Genomic DNA, 21,060 nt, shown 5'->3' with positions numbered 1-21,060 from the left:
TTGTGCATTCACGGTGCTCATGATCATATCTGGGCAGTTGTACACAACTCCGTTTTCTATTACTGTTTGTGCCTCCAACAAAAGTTTTGGTGCGGACGTCCTGCTTCGTTTTCCAATCAGTACGTGGCCTGTGACCTCCTACTGAAGTCCTGTTATTGTTTAGACCAAAGGTGTTCCAGTTTATTTTATTGCCCTGCTTTTGCAGTTCTGTGGCACAAAGGTGGCAGGCAGCAATAATGTGGTGACAGTGGAGAAGCATTAAGGAACAACTAATAAAGCAGAATTAGGCGTGGACGGTCCAGTATAAATTATCCACTGGTGCAGTATTATAGCATCCATGACATATTACAGGACACAGCCACACACACACACACACAACAACAACAACAACAACACCCCATGAATTTGTAGGGGCCCTAACTGATAACTGCTACTTCCACCTTGCAATCACAGCTTTCCATAGTATACAGTTTCCTTTCACTGCTTCTGAGTTTTTGTTTCTTCATCCACTTAGCATGGGAACAGACATAGCATTATTTCAGTGGGTGGGACTGCTCTAGAAAGGCACTTGCCATCTCTGTTCCAACAGTTTTCTCTCTATGGATGGAGCTGATAGGATAGTGCATGTCACATCACCAACCCACTTCTTCCCCACCGCAGAGCAGTTCTGTAACTATTTTAAAATGGATTGTGCCTTTTGTTTTAAGTGATGGATATTTCAAATAAACAGATGCCCATGCAGCATTTAAAAATAATAGGTTAAAAAAAACACCAGACAGTCTGGTGGAAGTATTCAAGGAAGGATAAGACTGATGGCTAAACCAGCATTCAGTTTGATTACATATATATACATGTGCCATGTACGTTTCAAAGGTGGGAGGATGCTGAGAATGCATTGCAGGAGGGGAAAAACCCTACTGTTCCTTTTTAGTGTTGTATTTTTATATACGTTGAATTGGCTTTTTTATCAGAGTGATAAGTGGACAAACTTTCATATGCTTTCAAATCCCTTTGAATGACACATGAATTTAAATTTAGTTCAGTGATGATTTCTTGATAAGAAATCAAGGGGTGGGTGGTTTGTAGCTCTTTCAAACAAATTAACACAATGTACAAAGTCATGGGTTTGCTGTATGACAGAGGATTTCTGTCCTCATTTGAAAGTCGAGGTGGTGCGGTTTTCTCCCTCTTACCTTCTAATGTTTTGGATAAGGCAGATAATGGTTGGCAGGTGTGCAGGGGCTGCTCTCTGGGATTGACAAATGTACACCTGGTCTGTACCCCAACTGGTAGGGATTCTATCGATCCGGAAAACCCCCAGGAGGGTGCCAAGGCCACACAGTTGTTGGAGGGACTGATCCAGGAGCTGCAGAAGAAAGCGGACCACCAGGTGGGCGAGGACGGCTTCCTTCTGAAGATCAAACTGGGCCACTATGCCACCCAGTTGCAGGTGGGTTCTAGTGGCTTGTCTGTCAGTGGTGGGAAGGGAGGGCAGCAGAGAGAAGCTGCACTCAGGATTCCTCATGAGTGAATGGGCTGTGGAGTGACTAGCTGATCCTCCCGACTTGTTCTACCCCCAACACCTCAGCCTGTTTGTTCTCTCTATCTCTTTACAGAATACGTACGAACGCTGCCCTATGGAACTGGTGCGCTGCATCAGACACATCCTTTACCATGAGCAGCGTCTGGTGCGAGAGGCCACAGATGTGAGTAGGATAAAGGACTGCTCTACTCAGGGCAGAGGAATAACTTTGGTTCATGGTTTTCCAAGGGTGTGCTCTCAAGTAGAGCTAAGTTGGGTGTTGCAACTCATAGTCTTTGGAAGGGTGCCTGTGTCCCGTGCCCTGCTTTGTCAGTTCTGCTCTGCCTGTGGGCAATTACCTTCTCTCCTTTCGTCTGTAGAGTCCCTCGCCAGCTAGCAATCTGGCCGATGCCCTGTCTCAGAAGCACCTGCAAATCAACCAGACCTTTGAGGAGCTTCGCCTTGTTACTCAGGACACTGAGAACCAGCTGAAGAGGCTTCAGCAGACGCAGGAGTACTTCATCATCCAGTACCAAGAAAGCCATCGCGTACAAGGTGTGTGTATGTGGAAGAGGAGGCAAGTAGTAGGTCACTCTGCAAAGCCGAAGGAAGAGCTGCCATGTCCTCTACATGCAGAAGGTCCCATGTTCAATCCCTGGCAACTCAAGATATTGTTCTGAAACACAGGAGAGCCAACAGTATAAGGGTTGCCAGTCCTGAGCTAGACGGACCAACAGTCAGACTTGGGATTTTCTTCTTCTTTGACGATCACTCGTAGCTGAGTAAGATTGTCTTCCATGAACACGGTTTTAACATTGAGTCCATAGGGAACTGTGGAGGCCAATTCTGGATCCACACATCCTTACACAGTGGGGACATAGGTTTCCGGGTGGGAGTTGATCATGGTGAGGGTTTGCCAATTGTGCCTTCCTCTTAGCACACTACTCCCTTTCGTCCTGAGTTTGAGCATCTTCAAAACCTATGATACCTTTGGTAAAGGTTGTTCTCCAGTTGGAGCGCTCGCAGGCCAGTGTTTCCCTGTTGTTGGTGTTTATACTACATTTTTAAAGATTTGCCTTGAGAGAGTCTTTAAACCTCTTTTTGTTGTCCACCAGCATGGCGTTTTCCATTTTTAAGTTCGGAATAGAGTAGTTGCTTTCGAAGACAACAATCAGACATCTGCAGAACATGGCCCATGTTCCTAGGCTTATCTGTTGAAGCACAGAGCGATAAGCAGCTGAGGAGACAGGGCTGGATTTGAGGCACCCCTGTCTGACAGGTGGGGGATTATGAGGAGACCCAGGAGGGAGCCTAATACTCTCTCCTTTCCCTTCCCAGCCCAGTTTGCTCAACTTGCCCAGCTAAACCCCCAGGAGCGCATGGCCCGTGAGTCTACTTTGCAGCAGAGGAAGGTATCGCTGGAAGCTTGGCTGACCCGTGAGGCACAGACACTGCAGCAGTATCGTGTGGTGAGCTCTACCATCTCCAGCCCTGGCCAAACTTCCGTATACACCAGCGTTGAGCTAGACAATTTCTCTATGCATGTCTCCTCTTCTTCCTTCACAGGAGCTGGCTGAAAAGCACCAGCAGACACTTTCACTGCTCCGCAAGCAGCAAACCATTATCCTGGATGATGAGCTGATTCAGTGGAAGAGGCGGCAACAGTTAGCAGGGAATGGCGGGCCCCCTGAGGGCCCTTTGGATGGCTTGCAGGCTTGGTAGGTGATGGGTGAGGAGGGAACCTGGGTGGTGGTGAGAGGGGGAACGGGGCTTCCCAACTAGCTCCACACTTAATGAATGGTGATGGGGAAAGGCTTAATGTAAGATGCACACTTTTAAAGTGTCGGGGGTCCAGTCTTAGGAACGCGAAGTAAAAACCGAGAAGAGAGCTTCCTTGAGCCGTGTGCAGAGGGCATTGAATTACATTAGACAAGGCTGTGAGTAGTCTACACCGGAATAAATCGAAACTCAGTCCCAAGGTAATACAAATTATTTAACATTGAAAGCTGAAATATGCAAATTTTAAGCAAGGCAAGGCAAAGTGCTATGCTGCCCCCTGATCCTTACCACCTCTCTGGCATCTTGAAAGTCACCTGACACATGTTTTCAAGAAAATCTTTAAAGCCACAAGGGCTGGAAACATACTTTTCAAAAATAAGAAAGGAAAGCTTGAGATGTTTAGCAATTTATATGCTGTCGCTTTTCTGTGCTTCTGCAGAATTGCTGCGTGTACACAGCCCTGATCATAGCCTGAATATGTGCAGCTCTGAGATAAGGGTGGGAGGCTTACAGGTTACATCAGATGGAGTGATTTCAGGCAGAGCAGAACTACTGCATGTGCTATTTAGCAAACTGGATCTAGGGTGAAGGGCATGGCCGATTCTGGAAATGTACGCAGGCAGGCATTGAACTAACTCTCTTTTCCCATGGGAGGCTTTCCCACCAGTAAGTTGCCCCCTCCTAATGCCACAGTGGAGGAATTTCAAGGAATGAGGTGGAATATGTAATCCCTTCCCAAGTGACTCTCTACATACATCAAGCACATTGCAGCATTAATAGTTGTTTTAAAACAACAACAACAACAACAACAACAACAACAACAACAGTGTTGAAGCCTGGCAGCAACAACAAAATGCTGCCAGCTGCACTACTTTAGATGCTGAATCCGTAACAACTTTGACCAGGGAGTGAACTTTCACATCCTGATAGTGACAAGAGCTACTACTTACATTGCAAACAAAGCACTTTTTTCAGCTGAACTTGGGAGCTGCCAAATGCAGCCCCTTACTCCCCAAATATTTCTTGGAGAGCTCTGCAAGATTACATCTTCTTCCCCGCTTTATGTTCAGCATGTGTATGAGACAGCAGGTTGAGATCATCTGGAGACATGCTAGTGCTGTTGATACGCTAATGACATTCATCTTTGTCCTGTTGCATTCTGCAGTCTCAGTTTCAGCTTAAATGCATTTTTGATACAGCGGTTAGCCTTTACAAGGCCACACAACAACAAAAACCAGAGTCATGTCATATCAAATAAACGCCGCAGTTAAAATTGCATACAGTTAATAAAACAATTTGGCATCACAAGCTTATATGGATATCATTTGAAATCCAGTACATCACTAATGCAAAGCTTACTCAATATGCTACCATAGTTGAAGGCTAGATATGAGTGAACTGGCTGAAACCTAAATCCAGACAAGATGAAAGTCATTATAGGTGGGGCTGTGACTTTGGTGGGGAAGGAGCATGGAATAGTTGCACCTTTCCCTGGGGAATCTGTTCCCTTCCCAGTGTCATTGGACTGCAACTCCCATCAGCTCCAGACAGCATAGCCAGTTGTCAAGGATGATGGGAGTTGTAGCTGAACCACAGATCACACACACACACACACACACACACACACACACACACAATCTTAAGTTACTGCAGCACTACGAGTGTTATTCAACCAAGTCCTACTCTGAATAGACGCATGGAAATTAATGAACCTAAGTGAGTCATGTCCATTAACTTCAATGGCTCTACTCTACATAGCCTTGAATACACAATACTCATTTTCAAACTTTTGGGAGCCTGCATGTGCTGAAGTGTCCTAAGCAAAGGTGTAGGTAGGATGTATTGGCAGTGATGTAGACATCATCTGAAAGTGCTATCTGGATTGAGCCCATCTCACTTTTGGCATCCTGCCCACCCCCATGCTCCTAAACCAGCTTCTTCTTTCTGCAGGTGTGAGAAGCTAGCTGAGATAATCTGCCAGAACCGCCAACAAGTGCGCCGTGTTGAACATCTGTGTCAGCAGCTGCCCATTCCAGGGCCCAATGAAGAGATGTTGGCTGACATCAACACCACCGTCACAGACATAATTTCTGCCCTGGTGACTAGGTAATTTGAGCGGTGGTGGGGACATTCTTGCTGAAAGAAGGGAAAATCTTCTGTGGGAGAATCATCGAGGTGTGGATGGACTTTTGTTTGTTCAGAGATGTAGGGTCATTCCATCTAATAATACACAGCAAGGTATATTTATTGAAATGTATTTAAAATAGAACGGTATATACACCAAATCATTAGCATTCAGAACCAGTTGCATAAGCAATATTTGTCCATTTTAAACACATTTATAGCCTACCTTTCCACAATAGAGTGCAAGGTAGCTAATGTAAATATATAAACTGTGATTCAGATAAAAAATAAAAACATGCTATAAACACATTTAAAAAATTGAAATAGATTGCAGTGACAACTAAAAATGTAAGCAGCAGCATATAATAATGCATGTATGTAGTTTATACACTCGCATTAAAAAAACAGGGCAAGCCAGATAGTGTGAGTTTTCTCCTCTTGTAGTTATAGTGTGGGTTCCTCATTTTATTTGCAAAAAATGTATGGTGTTCACTGTGGGGTTGAACTGCAAAGATTTACTTTCCTGTATCATGCAAATGTGCCCTCCCTGTTTTCTCCACATCTGGAATTTCAACTTTTTACAACCATGGTGGAAAGAGCATGGACATAAATGAGTAATAGCAGCTAAAAATATATATTAAAAAATCCTTCCAGTAGCACCTTAGAGACCAACTAAGTTTGTCATTGGTATGAGCTTTCGTATGCATGCACACTTCTTCAGATACATCTAGTTATGTAAATGATTTCCTTTACAATGTCCTGTTTTTTGCAAATAGTTACTCCTTCTATTTCTCCCTTCCCTCCACAGTACTTTTATTATTGAAAAGCAGCCTCCCCAGGTGCTGAAGACCCAGACCAAGTTTGCAGCCACAGTGAGGCTGCTGGTTGGTGGAAAGTTAAATGTCCACATGAACCCTCCACAGGTGAAGGCCACCATCATCAGCGAGCAGCAGGCCAAAGCCCTCCTGAAGAATGAGAGCACCCGCAAGTATGTGTAACCCTCACACACCTCATGTGGCAGGGACTCTATGAGTGATTTCACAAGGTTAGGACAGACACTTGTGCTCATCCTAAGCCATGGAGCTCGAAGGGTGGGAGTTGCATTTCAGTGCATAGAGTTTAATTCTGTTAAGAAAGTAGAAGTGGAAAATATTAGCAGGGGAGTTAGTAGAGGGAATGTTTTCACTATTTCCATACAAGAGCAGGGGATTAGGGTTAGCCAGACATGCTCCATATCCTTGAAAGGTGTTTTTTGCCTGGTTGGAACATGTCATTGTACTCTGATAATGCATCTTGCTTGCCTGGAGGGAGGCTAGAGAGGAGAGCATGTGCAGAAACTAGGCAGAATTTGCATTTTTTTTTGCTCTGCCCATTTTTGCATCTGGCCCGGCCCACCACTGGCATGTGGCCCCCAGAATGTTGCCCAGAAGGAAATATGGTCTCTAGGCTAAAAAAAAAAGGGTGTCTCACACCTGTGCAAGATGTTCAGGAAATAAGAAATGTCAATCTTGGCCAGTGTGTGAAATTCATCCTACCCCTCAGTCCATAGAACTTTTGAAGCTTCCTTTCCTGACTGCTCCCTTGCGGCTATCATGGCTCTTGGGCTCTTCTGTGCAAGCAGACTTTTCACGTCTTCTTACCATTGTGTTGCAAAAGGCTTTCTTCTTGGAAGCTGACATGCTTGCTGGCATGACAGCAGCCTTCCCTCAAGGCTGGCAATGAAAGGTCACAAGGCAAAAAGTGACACTTCCATTTAAGCCCGTTCAGTATACATGTGTACATTTGCATGCATTCGTTTGTAGAATTTAGCCTAATGTTAAAAAATAAATAAATCAAGATTTTTGTTGAAGCAATGAAAAGCTACGTCAGCAGGATCGTCCTAGTGCAGAACTGTAGATGGGAAGATATTAAACTGCCTGTGGTGCACTGGCTTATATTCTGCTAACTACCATTGGTTTATTTTGGCAGTGAGAGCAGCGGCGATATCTTGAACAACTGCTGTGTGATGGAATATCACCAGGCGACTGGTACTCTGAGCGCTCATTTCCGCAACATGGTAAGACAAAGATGCCTGCACTGATTCCCACCCACCCCGCTTTTATTTTTCTTACCAAGGGTCTGTTATTAATCCTCCTGATTCTGAGAGAGAGAAATGAGCCATATATGGAGCCAAAAGCCAGGGGCCAAGGTGGAGCTTTTAATGACATTTGGGGGACTCAATTGTACCTGTCCTCCCTCTCCCTGCTCTCTGGTTCTTTGGCCTTTTGCCAGTGTTATAAGTGACCCCATCCAATTCCGTGTGATGACCTTTGGTAAAAATGCCAAAATCTGCATCTGAAAAACTCTAGGTAGACCGAAATACGCTGTGCGTATTTCCCTCCACAAATATGCCTCAATATACAGCATAGCTTTCTCCTACCACTATCTGCAAGCGATGGCTATCACTTCTAGGGCCTTTACAGCCTGTGCTCTGTTTTTCTCCACCTCTCCTTGCTGCTGTGCTTGCCTTGCCCATGGCACCCCTCCACAGTCCTTGAAGCGGATCAAGCGCTCCGACCGACGCGGCGCCGAGTCAGTGACCGAGGAGAAGTTCACCATCCTCTTTGAATCCCAGTTCAGTGTTGGCGGCAACGAGTTGGTCTTCCAGGTGAAGACTCTGTCCCTGCCTGTGGTGGTGATTGTGCACGGCAGCCAGGACAACAACGCCACAGCCACAGTGCTGTGGGACAACGCTTTTGCAGAGCCGGGCCGTGTGCCCTTCGCCGTGCCCGACAAGGTGATGTGGTCGCAGCTGTGCGAGGCCCTCAACATGAAGTTCAAATCGGAGGTCCAGAGCAGCCGAGGTCTCACCAAGGAAAACCTGCTCTTCTTGGCCCAGAAACTGTTCAATAGCAACATGAACCTCTTAGAAGACTACAACGGCATGGCTGTTTCTTGGGCCCAGTTCAACAGGGTAAGGGTGTGTGAGTGTGTGTTCTATAGTCATACCTTGGGAGTGGAACGGAATCCGTTCCAGAAGTCCGTTTGACTTCCAAAATGTTCGAAAACCAAACCGCGGCTTCCAATTGGCTTCAGGAAGCTCCTGCAGCCAATCAGAAACTGCGGAAGCCCCATCGGAGGTTCAGGTTCCAAAAGAACGTTTGCAAACAGGAACAATCACTTCCGGGGTTGCAGCGTTCAGGAGCCAAAATGTATGAGTTACAGGGTGTTCGACAACCAAGGTACGACTGTAGTTCAGAATTGGTTAGTAACTAGACTGGCCAGATAACCATTTTTAGGATAGGCCGCGAGGTATCATGGCCTATAGGCCTTCTCCCATCACTGCAGCTCACCCCACCCCACCCCACCTGGACTTGTGTTCCATTCCATATCTATGTCTCTTTTTCTCACTTCTTCCTCTCCCTGCTGTCTGAAACATTTCATTCTGGTGCAGGAGGAAGGAGAGCTTGGGTTGGCAACAGTACCATTTAGGGCCAGCCTTGTTAGGGGCAGCCAGTTTTGAGATCCAATCAGTAAGGGAGAAATGGAAAGAACACACCTCTCTACATGAACCCAGACTATAGGCCTGTGCCAATGTTCACAATAATCTCGTGTTATGTTTGCTTCACGTTGCGGCTTTTCAGGTTACAAACACGGCAAACCCAAAAGTGTTTACTTCCAGGTTCGCCGCACGCGCAGAAGCTATCTGCGTGCTTTGCGCATGTGCAGAAGCAGCGCTCTACTTACAGACTTTTCGGGGTGCAAATAGCACCCCGAAACGGGTTGCATTCGTAAGTAGAGGTACCACTGTACTGGCATTTGTGTCAAGCAACCTTCTTCATTCTGGGGGTGATGGGAATGGTAGTCTAAAACATCAAGAAGGCACCAGTTTAGGAAAGGCTGGTATAAAACTAGGCCATCGGTTGATTAAAGAAATTTCAGTCCAGCTAACTGCTTTACTTTGAACAAGCTTATTAACAAATACACATTGTAGTATCTTTACACAGATTCCACAATTCACTCTAGGCATTTATGCAGGTAGGGCTTTCTGTACACACCCATAAAGCATGACAGAGGTTTTGGGGACTTCTGATCCTGGATCCTGGTCAGAAGTCTTTAGGACATTCTCTGGGCCATGCCAAGATGTTTCCTCACTTGCTCTGTGTGTAAACTGACTTGACTTGAGGTGGTAGTTCAGAAGGCTATATATATATATATAACGCACAAAAACAAGTTTGGTCCAAAAAGTCCTTCTCAGCCTTGGGTTCCCTTGGTAACACTGGAGAAGTCATTCTTTCTCTGTCCCTAATCTGTAAAAGCAGCTCATGAGGACCTTTTGGGTGAAAAAATGTGTTGAGATTGCACTGTCTTTTGACAATGAAGTGCTATAGTAACAGCTGATCATCATCAAGGTACATAACAAAGACAAAAGTGTCTCTCATCTGATGGCTTGTTCTCCCCATAACATGTGATAGTGGCAAGCCTTATTTGGATAATAATTTACTCTACTTTCTGTAAACCATTAGTTTAGGATCCAAGGACACATAAAGGCTTCTAGCTGCTTTACAAGACCCCAGGGTGACTGAGAAACAGGCAGGAATGTTGGTCTTTCTTTCTGTTTAACCAGGAGAACCTCCCAGGACGAAATTATACATTCTGGCAGTGGTTTGATGGGGTGATGGAAGTCCTGAAGAAACACTTGAAACCTCACTGGAATGATGGGTGAGATTCCCCCATCCTTTTGCTGCCTTTACTGGCTTTTACAGGCTGCAATAGCCATACCTTACCGTTTTGTAGTTTGACTTCTCTCTCTTCTCTCTCCAGGGCTATTCTAGGTTTTGTCAACAAGCAGCAAGCCCACAACCTGCTAATCAACAAGCCAGATGGAACTTTCCTTTTGAGGTTTAGTGACTCTGAGATTGGAGGTATCACAATCGCCTGGAGGTTTGACAACAGTGAGTTCGGTTTTTTGGCAGAATAAATATTGCATTATGTCCTTGCCTGCTCTGAGAGTGTTGAATCAAAAATCGTTGCAAACAAGTTACTGTTTACCATTAACACACTATTATTAATTGTCGCTGGGGTTCTAGGTGACATTGGCTAATATAGCTTTAGTTTATTCCATTCCATTTGTCATGTTGTGCATTAACTTGGCCCTTCTGGGTCAAAATTGCTGGCTTATAATTGCATCTGGTTTCACTTCCTGTCCTGTATGTTCCTATTAGTTGGGTTAGATGTGACTATGTTATGTGTGAAATCTTATTTACTTTCTTTGCTATTTATATTTGTATTCTGCCGTTCATTGAATGGAGCCAGGGCAGGTTACATAAAATACCACAATTTAAAACAAGATACAGTTCATTATAACCATGTGTTAAAACCACAAAACTAAACAAAATCACAAGCACTGCAAAACAAGAATGCAGCAATTCAGCAGAACGGGGTGGGGAGGAATCCACTCACTTAAAAGCCTGGGTAAAGTGATGCAGCTTCACCTCAGATCAAAAACAGTACAACAGTAATGCAAGATGCACCAGGGGGGCATTCCATAACTTGGGGGACACCACAGAAAAGGCCCTCTCACATGCCCAAACCACACAAAGTGGTGTTACTGCTTACAGAGTCCCCCCTGTCAATGTTAGCATCTCAACAGATGCATGGAGGAGGTGGTTCTTCAGGTATTTGTGGCCCAAGTCATTTTGGGTTTGGTATGTCAATACCAACACCTTAAATTGGGTTTGGTAGGGAGCTGGCAACCATTGCAGGTTCTTTCAAGACTGGTGTAATATGAGTCCGATTAGAAGCTTAGCTGCTGTGTTCTATCTACACCACTTGTAGCTTCTGAACCATCTTCAAGGGCCGCACCACATAGAGTGCACTGTAGTAGTCTAATTTGTAAGCTATCAGAGCATGCATCACTGTGACTGACTTTCCTATACAGTACAGTGGTACCTTGGTTTATGAACTTAATTGGTTCCGGAAGTCTGTTCATAAACTGAAGCGTTCATAAACTGAAGCGAACTTTCCCATTGAAAGTAATGGAAAGTGAATTAATTCGTTCCAGATGGGTCCGCGGCGTTCGTAAACCGAAAATTCGTAAACCGAGATTCCACTGTACCAGTATCAGGAAGGCAAGGAGCTGAGGGACCAGGCAGAGCTGGAAATAGGCACTCATATCTGATTTGCTGAAGCAACAATGTTTCGTAGCAGTCATAAATGTGGCTATTTATTTATTAGATTTCTGACCTGCCCTTCACCATAAGGTCCCAGGGCAGCTCACCACAATATAATAAAAAGGTAAAGGACCCTAGACAGTTCAGTCGTGAACGACTCTAGGGTTGCAGCGCTCATCTCGCTTTACTGGCCAAGGGAGCCAACGTTTGTCCACAGACAGTTTTTCTGGGTCATGTGGCCAGCATGACTAAGCCGCTTCTGGCAAAACCAGAGCAGCGCACGGAAACACTGTTTACCTTCCCACCTATTTATCTACTTGCACTTTGACGTGCTTTCAAACTGCTAGGCTGGCAGGAGCTGGGACCGAACAACGAAAGCTCACCCCGTCATGGGGATTCGAACCTCCGACCTTCCGATCGGCAAGCCCAAGGCTCAGTGGTTTACACCACAGCACCACCCACGTCCCACAATATAATATATAAAAAAAGATTAAACTATTACAATTACGGTATAAGACAAGTGAAATGGTTACAGATAGTATGAAGCAGTATAGATTCATCAAAAGAGGAGGTCCCACAGAATAAACTTACCTAAAGTGTCACAGGCCAGGGTGAAAAAGTGCCTCTTCAGCATATGGTGAAAGCTATACAGATGCACCTCTGTGGGAAGGGAACTCCGCAATTTAGGAGCTGCCATACAGAAAGCCCTCTGCCAGGCTTCCTCTCCCTGAAATTCTGCGTAGGTGTTTTGCTTTTATTTGGGGATTTGTCTCTGTTTCTGGTTGGTCAGCAGAGCTGCTTGTTTGTTTCTGCTGCTGAGTTATTATGCTCTTGGGTCTTGCAGCTGATAGGATGTTCTGGAACCTGATGCCCTTCACCACTCGTGACTTCTCCATCCGCACCCTGGCAGACCGTCTCGGGGACCTCCCATACCTCCTCTATGTGTATCCTGACCGTCCCAAGGAAGAGGTCTTCTCCAAATACTACATGCCAGTCCTTTGTAGGTTTTGCAGCACTCTTCAGGCATGGTCTATTCCCACTCTCACGTCTAATCACAGACAGACTTCTGTATGCCTCTGGCAAGGGAGCCTAAGCAATGGTTACATTCAGCTGCAAGTCTCTCATTTTTTTCTACTCTAGAATTTCTGTGATCTGTGTTGCACTGTTGTATGTGCAACATTTTTTTCTTCAGGGCAGCCTTTCTCAACTTTGGGTCCCCAGATGTTGCTGGACTACAAGTACCATCATCCCTGCTATCTAGGGGTGATGGGAGTTGTAGTCCAAGAACATCTGGGAATCCGAGGTTGAGAAGAGGCTACCTTAGGGGGATATATAGACATGATTATAATGTTTAGCCAGGTACATAAACATAGATCAGAAATGGCTCTGAGAAGAAGCAAAAGGAAAGGGAGAGGAAAGTGGGTGGCGCTAGACTTGGATTGTGTAGAGGCTGAGAATATGGAATTGCAGGTGAAAATGATTTATTGGAAAAATGTCTTTGTGATGAATGGGGCTCAAAGAGAGAAAAAACAAACAACCATGTTTGGCAGCTGTTCTTGCAGACAGAATAGCCAAGTTGCCAGAAATTAGAAAAAAACAGATAGAATAAAGCATGCCAGGAAGGGGTAAAGGTGAGGTTTAATCTTGCCTTCTCCATGGGCCAGAGGGGTTTGCCCTGTTATGCATGACCAAGTGTATGATAGCCTTTTCAGTATATTCCTCCCTGCAAACTGCATTTCCCTTGACTTTGGGATACAAGATGGGTGGCAGCTTAGGGGTAGGGAGTACATTTTCCTTTGTGGCACCTACCCTATGGAATGCTTTGCCAGCCGAGGTCCACCAGGCGCCATCACTATTCAGCTTCAAAGCAGTTGATGCAAAACTGTACAATAGTTTTAATTTTTGCTGTCGCAGTTCTGCATTCTATTTACGCTGCTGGGATTTGTTAAATGAGGTGGATATCGTTAACACATTTCTTTGAAAGCATATTTTCTGTTTGTTAGCCGCATTTAGTCTCTTTGGAGAAATAGTCGGGATAGGAAGAAAATAAAACAAATAAAGCAAAGCAAGAGGAACAAGGAACACTGAAAGGTTTCAAGGTGCTCATCTGTTTGCATAGAGCTGGTAGGACAAGGTGCTTGCATGCCCTGTGTAATAACTCAGTGCCTCCCCCCCCCCCCCGCTTTTTTTTTCTTTTGCAGCAAAGACAGGGGATGGGTATGTGAAGCCACTGATCAAGCAAGTTGTGCCAGAGTGAGTACCATGGCTCTTTAAAGGCTCTTTTAAAAAATGGAAGGAAATGTAAATATTTGGGGTGGGAAGCAGATGCATTCTCTGCTTTGGCTGCCATCTCTCCTCATTACCCCTCGACCAAGAGTTCTGGCCACTGCCCTATCTCCAAACATGGGGGTGATGGCTTCTGCATTCGGATTCGTGTTTTTAGAAACCGGAAGCAAGCTAAATGTGTCTGGGTCTATATCTTGCTAGCAGTATCCCCAAGGGAAGGAATGGGTGACAAAAGGGTAGGAAATTGACATGGTTGAGGACTTGTGGTTTTCACATTCAAGGTTGTCTTTCTCTCCACACACAACCTTCCACTGTGATGGGCCTTTCTTTTTTATTTTATTTTTCTTTCTTGACAGCTATGTCTGCTTGCTGTTTGACCAGCTTCTAATTATGATGCGAGGGAGTGAGTTTGACTGCTTCAGATACTGACAGTCATTGGGGGGGGGGGGTTTCCTTAAAACACAGGGCATGGAAGGCATGCAGGGAACAGGAAACAGAACTCCTGGAATGAATGAATGAATGAATGAATGAATGAATGGCAGTGGGTAGAAGGCAGGAGAGTATAAGCTAATTGGGGCAGATAGGCCTTTGCTGCAGAGGGGAGGGCGAAGGATTGCTAACAAAGCAGGATGGAGGCTGGGAAAACTACTAAGACAGAGGTGATCCTCATTTGTCTATATCAAGTCCCCCTTTGGTGGAGTTAGGTGCCCAATGCAATGGGCAAAAGGTCCCTTGGGCATATGAAATTAGCACCAATGCGGACCCCATCTGTTGCAGGTTTGCCACTACATCTGGAGACTCTACGGCTGGAGGGCCTACCTACATGGATCAAGCTTCATCCCCAGCTGTCTGCCATCAGTCCCTGTACAACACTTATCCAACAAAGTAAGTAAGTCTGGGTTGGTGGGATATTCGGGAGGGGGCTCTCCATTGCAAGTGGGTTCTGCTTCATGGCCCTTCACCGTGCTCTTCAGCAAACCTGTTATTATTCAGCGTTGTATTTAATAACTTGCTTGGTAACTATGGGCAACCAGAAATTCCATACAGGAGAGTGAGGGGGCCGGCAGGTTTCTCTGTTCTTCCTCTCTCAGGCAACCTGGTTTCTACACTGGCAACAGAGGAAGGAAAGCCTGTCCCTCAAATCTGTCTCTCCTTCACCAGTAGAGGGCATTTTTTTCTTTAAAAAAACCCCCAAAAGCCAGGCTACTAAGAGGCTAATTGCTAGCTGCGAAAGAAGAGGCTTTTCCTTCTCCTTGGCCAGCATAGAAACATGGGTTACTAGCCTCTTACCAAACCAGTAAAATAAATTAAAAAATTGCAGGCTGGTAATTTTTGTTGGCTTATTTACAGGGCAGCTGTCATTAATGCAACTTCTGCATAATCTTCTGTTTAAATCCCAAGTTAACTCTTCTGGCTTCCTCCAAACAAGCCAGAGGACTGTACGTAATTTTCTGAGGGTGTTGAAAAATTGGCTTGAAAACCACAGCTCCTTCACAGTTTCCTGCATTTTCAGAAGCAGAGAAGCTTCTCTCCCAACCCATCTCCACACACACACACACATACCTGCAGCCCACCTGACCTATACTACTCCTTTCTCTCCATCTCAGCCCCGACTCCGTGCTGGACCCAGAAGCGGACTATGACCTGGATGACTCGATGGACGTGGCGCGTCACGTGGAAGAGCTGCTGAGGCGCCCCATGGAGAGCCAGTGGATCTCACATGCCCAGTCATGACCATGCCGCCTCCCCTGGAGAGACCGTGTAGAGACTGTGAAAAATGGGGGGGGGGCACTGCTGTTAGGGAGTACAGCTGCTGTGTGTGTGTTTGGAGGGGGTTGCATTTCTTCACCCCGTAGTGAGGGCAAGCCCGCCCTGCCCTGACTGGGGTGTGGGGCTGTGCCTGAGAGGCAGTGGGTCTTGTCTCTCCCCTTTCGCACGTGCAAAAGGCAGTGGAGTGTATCGCTTGGCTTTCCCATCTGCTCGGCTTTTCTCGGGCCTTCTGCTTTGGCGCACTGCCTCCTGCCAAGCTGCCATATGATTTGCGTTGGGGATCATTCCCTCCCCTTCTCCCAGGATTCCACACACTGCCACGTCCTTTGCCCAGGAGCCTTTGGGGTGGGGGTGGGGGGTTGCTGAGCTGTGGAGGAGAGTAGGCCTTATTTGAAGTATTTGTCTTTCGTAATCTTTTTATGTGTCTGACATTTCTTTTCTTGTCTGCACCCAGGATAAACGGGTGTGTGCGTGCGTCTGCCTGCCTCTGACCTGTGTTCCCGGGTGCACACGCATGTGGGTAGCAGCATTCTGTGCAAGAGACCCTGACTCAGTGGGAGCGCTGCTTCTATTCGGACCCCTCTGTAGTAGCCCACTCTTACCAGGTCCCCCTGGGTTGACAGAACCCTCTGGAGTCACTATCTGTCGCCTCACCCCAACGCCTTTCTTTTTGCCTTGTCTCAAGATAGTCGCTTACCTCTTGGCTCCTGCACCATCTAGTACTTTTTGGCTTTTGATGTGCCCGACATTTTGCTCCCAGGTATCAAAAGTTCAGCAGATTGCTGAGGGGTGGTGATGGTGGTGGTGTTTTTAAATAAGTTGCAAGCGAAAGTGCAGGAATTAGAATCAGAAACAGTGTTCCCCCTGTTAGGATTAGGGGTGGCATGAGAAGAAGGCCCCTGGATTTCATTGCTGGGTTCCGAGGGAAAAAAGGGATGCCTTGAGTGGAAATTTCTAGATGTATGGACAAAGCCTGCCCAATCTGTTCCTTTTTTCTTCTGATCCCCCAGCTTCCTGCCCTTTCATTTGGCTGAACAATTGGGAAGAACAACTCCCTCCAAACGTTATTTTTTTACTCACCGATAAAGCTCAGACTAACTTCGACACCGAAGTTGTAGCTTTCTCACATATGCATCTGTGGAACAGGTAATTTGTTAGGAGGGAAGGATTCAGTCTCCGATATAACAACTATCATATTTTTCCTGGCATCGACAAAACAAGTGTGCAGTGAGAGGTTGTCCTGTTCACTTTTGGGGTGACCCCTGGGGAGGGTGACACAGTTCTTGGATGGTGCTCAAATGACAGCTCTTGGATGGTGCTCAAATGGTTAGAATACATCTCCCATCAACAGCAGGCAAATGGAAAAGCCAAATCTTATTCGAGCTCCCAGGGATACAGCCTAAGTTTATTGTGAGGACTCTGCTAAAGAATTTTAAAGACTGCTTATATTAAAAGCTGAAAAGTACAGGGGTGTGTGTGTGTGTGTTTCCACCATTTTCAGGTGGCAGGGTCAGCTAGCGTTAAGAGCTGCCTTACACCAGCTCAGCCTATTTGTTAATCTAGCACAGCATCGGCAGCTCTGATTGGCAGCAGCTCTCAGAGTCTCCAGCAGAGGTCTCTCCCATTAAATGCCAGGGATTGAATCTGGAACTTGGTATAGGTTGTGCACGTGCTCTGCCACCAAGTTATGGTGGCACATACATATCAATTAAGCCAAATATTATGCCAAATCATAAAAAAATTTAGGCTTCCCATGCTTCAATGTCTGGGGATTCTAGATAACTGTTCGCACTGCCATCCTAATCCTGATATCAAAATCTTGCTGTAATCCACAATAGTCCCGATATTTTCCAACAGTCCCTCTAGATGTTTTCTTCTCTCTTTGTCTTTTGTCGCAGCTTCTGAGATAGGCATCAAACAAGATTTAACACATATCCATTTTTCCTGTGTGGGTTTTTTATCCAGTCCAACCTCCCCATAAATCTCTCTTGATCTGGAGTGCCTTTCTTGCCGCGTCAACAGTCTGACACAAGCCAGCGCCATCTTGAACGCCTCAGATTGTATTCCATCTTCTAAACTGTCCACCGATCGCAAGAGTACAGCTTTTTGGCGAGGAACAGCCCGTTCACATTATGCACAATCTCTTATAGCTGATTATGGCTTTCCTCGCCTTTTAGCTACCCTCTGCGTTCCGAGACTCCAATTAGGCTGCTATTATCTTTCAAATTCCAAATATGCCACAGCTCGTAAATCCAACTCACCGGCGGCTTCCAGGCCACTCCAATAAGCATACTGACTGGGGAGGCTTTTTACTCTTAACAGTTTAACAAAGCAACTTCTAAAATCATACCAGATGACAATCCTCTATTTATATGAATTCCGATGCCACACAGTTCGTTTCCATTTCTCATTTGTCCCAAATAATCAGACAGTCCATCCGGGAAGGTGGTAAGTACATCTTAAAGTATAAAAATAAAAAGTTCACTTCCCTTTTCGTTCCGTCCCAATCATTCATTCTTCTTGACGAAATACTCCCTCGATTCTCTTCTTGCTCAGACGCTGATAAAGTCCTGGCAGTATCTTCTCCCCCTTCTTTTGAAGCATGTCCATGAATTTAAATCCAATTATTCTCTTTAATCATGGAGATCGCGCTCGTATAGGGTGGCCTCCAGGAGTTCCGGCCCCCATGGGTGCTCGGCCCAGCCCCCCCTCAAAGAGTCGGGGTGGGTTAGGGGGCATCCGCGGGCCAGCGCCCCCCCGTCCAAACCCAGGGGGGTGGGGAGACTGCTTTACTCCCCAAGCAGCCACCAAATTCCCCATGAAGGTCGGAGAGGTGGAACAAGGGTCAGCCATTTCCCCCCCCACGAGCGGACCGGAAGCCTTATCCATTAGGAAGTTCTGTGGCTGCCTCATCAAAATGAGCAGGAGTTGCAGCATTACCCATTCATTGCAAGGATACTTGTGCAGGAGAACTTGCCCAATGGATGGTTCTCCCTATTGGTCAGTGTGGGAGATGGGGTGCCATGTAAATTTTCTACACTGAGACACAAACATGTCCTGGGCCTGACACATTTCCTGGAGCTGTCAGTGACATAGGGAAGAGCTGTCACTTAGCAGAAGAGCAGATTCTGTGCACCCAGAAGGCTGCAGGCCCAATTTCCTTGCGTCTTAAGGTGAAGACAACCCCACACACCCACTTGAAACCCTGACAAGCCACTGCCAATCCCTGTAGATGTTAATGAGCTAGATGAACCCAATGGTCTATGATTCAGAATATATAAGCTTTCTGTGTTCCTAAATTGTATGTGACACAAAGCAAGGTATCACATTTAAGTAAGGTGACAGTGCTTATGTGAAATGAGTACATACGCTTTAAAATCCTTGTAATGGGCTGAAGGCTGGCAAAAAAAATTACAGGAGCTTTGTATGTCAATCCAGCTTCAGGTTGGAACGTAAACAATGGTCAACAGTCTAGCACAGAACAGGTTGTCATAACTTCCTGTTCCTCTTTCCCTTTGCACAGGGCACTGTGATCCGCTAGGCAGTTGTCCTGTGGGGCTTGTACAGGAGAGCACAGTGTTTCCATTCATTTCCGTGGAAACTGCACACAAATTCCTGGTGGATTGTGCCTGTCTCATTTTCTCTAGTGAGGCCAAGCCTGTCCAAGCAACAGCTGCAAATGTTGCTAATATTTTCGGGGTGGGGTGGGGGAAAGCACCCTAAATAACAGAACTATTGCACTATTTTAAATAGTTATTTTGCCAAAACTATGAAGAGTTTTGATGGAAAATATATTAAAAAAATATTTTTTCTGCTAATATATCACTCTCTAAAAAGTGAAGTCATAGGAGCAACTGATTTTTTATTATTATTAAATTTGGGGGAAATGGGAGAACTCAAGGGATATAGATTTAAATGCCTTTTAGGTTTTATTTGGAACAAAAGACACTTTTTATGTGGAAAATACATATTTTGATGAAATATTAATGTTTTGAAAATGTTCTCTAGCCCTGTGCTACTAATAAAGTGTTGTCTGCAATTTTGCAGGGGAATTAATGGCCAGTGTGTGTTTTTTGGTTAACAATGGCCACTTTGGTCAGGGGAGTAAGGTTTGTGAGTGCGTAGGGAGCTTTTACAGTTTAAACAGCGAGTAGATGGAAGAAATCTCTCTGTTGTAGGGAACGGAGAACAAGAACGTAACAACTTGGGGGGTTTGATTGCGCAGGGATGTACAACGAGCTGTCGGTCGCTTCCATCTTTACCGCCCGATGCTTGGACACTAGAGTAGGGTGGAGCCAGTGAAGTTAATTGCACAAGGAAGGAAATCTCTGGAAAGGGCTAAAATGTAAGGTATTTTATTAATACCAGCTGATTCCTAGGTTTTAGTTTGTTTGTTTTGTTATAATCATTACTTAGCAAGGCATCTATGAATTTCAAAAAGTGCTAGAGGCTGATTCAAATAAATGTACTGTCTTTTATGTGTTGAAAAGGAGACTGGTCATTGTGTCTTCATCCCAGTGCATTTTGCCACAACCTTTAACCTTTTGAACTGGAAGCACAAAGTTAATCTTAACTGATCTGCAGAGTGCTTCCTGACTCTTCATTTTAAGGCATGCCTCATTACCACTGACTGATGATGATGTAGTACCCCTGGTGGGGGGGCATGCATGCTCCTTCTGTCCACTTTTGGTCCCCACCCTTCACTCAGCTCTCACCTGTGGCTCCTAGAAGCTGTCGGCATGCGGCAGCTTCTTGTATTCAATAAAACACAAAGGTGTGGGAGGATACAGTGAACAAACAAATCCAATCCGGCTAGCAATCTGTGTGAAAGGGGACACATGTATCTAAAAGCAGTTGAGGCCTTCCAGGGTGGATGATGGCATTTACCCAGGAGACCTCCGAAGTAACCAAATCACCTTGCTCCTACAGGTACTCCCTGACACCCTGCTTTCCCTTGCCCCATGCAAAGTGAATGGGATGCAAAGTGAATGGGATGCTGTAAAACACACTTAAGGACATAGGAAGCTGCCTTATGCTTGTTTAGACCTGTGGTCCATCTAGCTCAGTATTGACACCGACGACGGCAAACAGCTCTCCAGTGTTTCAGGCAGAGGACATTCCCAGCCCTACCTGGAGATGCCAGAGATTGAACCAGGAAACATGCTTGCAAAGCAGGTGCTCTCCCACACAGCCATGCCCATTCCTGGCCCTAATGATCTGCAGTGAGGCAGTTATGCCTGTCCTCTCCTTGAGGGCGAGTAGCTGAGTCCCTCTTGATTTTTTCCATCCCAGGCAGCTGCCTATCCTCCCAGCTGAGCTGGTCCTTGCATATGTAGGTGAGAGTGTTGGATCACTCCAAGGAAAGGAGTAACCTATGGGAAGGATCTTGCAAGCTTTGCAACTCCAGTTAATAAGGCAACGTGGCAG

The 21,060-nt window shown here is 45.7% G+C and overlaps 1 protein-coding gene across 7 annotated transcripts in view; it reads left to right on the top strand.

The window, feature by feature from the left end:
• The window catches only part of LOC118094191 (signal transducer and activator of transcription 5B), a 68,250-nt gene extending 48,565 nt beyond the window's left edge, over positions 1-19,685 (top strand). For all 7 annotated transcript variants that reach the window (XM_060281457.1, XM_060281456.1, XM_035134280.2 and 4 more), the window contains 15 exons: positions 1,294-1,450; positions 1,617-1,706; positions 1,903-2,077; positions 2,861-2,991; positions 3,089-3,240; positions 5,252-5,407; positions 6,234-6,413; positions 7,394-7,481; positions 7,956-8,378; positions 10,032-10,126; positions 10,229-10,359; positions 12,422-12,577; positions 13,779-13,830; positions 14,641-14,748; positions 15,471-19,685. In XM_060281457.1, coding sequence (XP_060137440.1) covers positions 1,294-1,450; positions 1,617-1,706; positions 1,903-2,077; positions 2,861-2,991; positions 3,089-3,240; positions 5,252-5,407; positions 6,234-6,413; positions 7,394-7,481; positions 7,956-8,378; positions 10,032-10,126; positions 10,229-10,359; positions 12,422-12,577; positions 13,779-13,830; positions 14,641-14,748; positions 15,471-15,597 — 2,221 coding nt within the window. In that variant the 3' untranslated portion in view covers positions 15,598-19,685. The remainder of the gene's footprint in view (positions 1-1,293; positions 1,451-1,616; positions 1,707-1,902; positions 2,078-2,860; positions 2,992-3,088; positions 3,241-5,251; positions 5,408-6,233; positions 6,414-7,393; positions 7,482-7,955; positions 8,379-10,031; positions 10,127-10,228; positions 10,360-12,421; positions 12,578-13,778; positions 13,831-14,640; positions 14,749-15,470) is intronic.
• The last annotated feature ends 1,375 nt before the right edge of the window (positions 19,686-21,060 follow it).

This window comes from Zootoca vivipara, chromosome 13 (assembly GCF_963506605.1).
Source record: "Zootoca vivipara chromosome 13, rZooViv1.1, whole genome shotgun sequence".
NCBI classification, from domain to species: Eukaryota; Metazoa; Chordata; class Lepidosauria; order Squamata; family Lacertidae; genus Zootoca; species Zootoca vivipara.
Note: the sequence above shows the minus strand (reverse complement) of the source record. Positions and strands in the feature narration are given on the sequence as shown.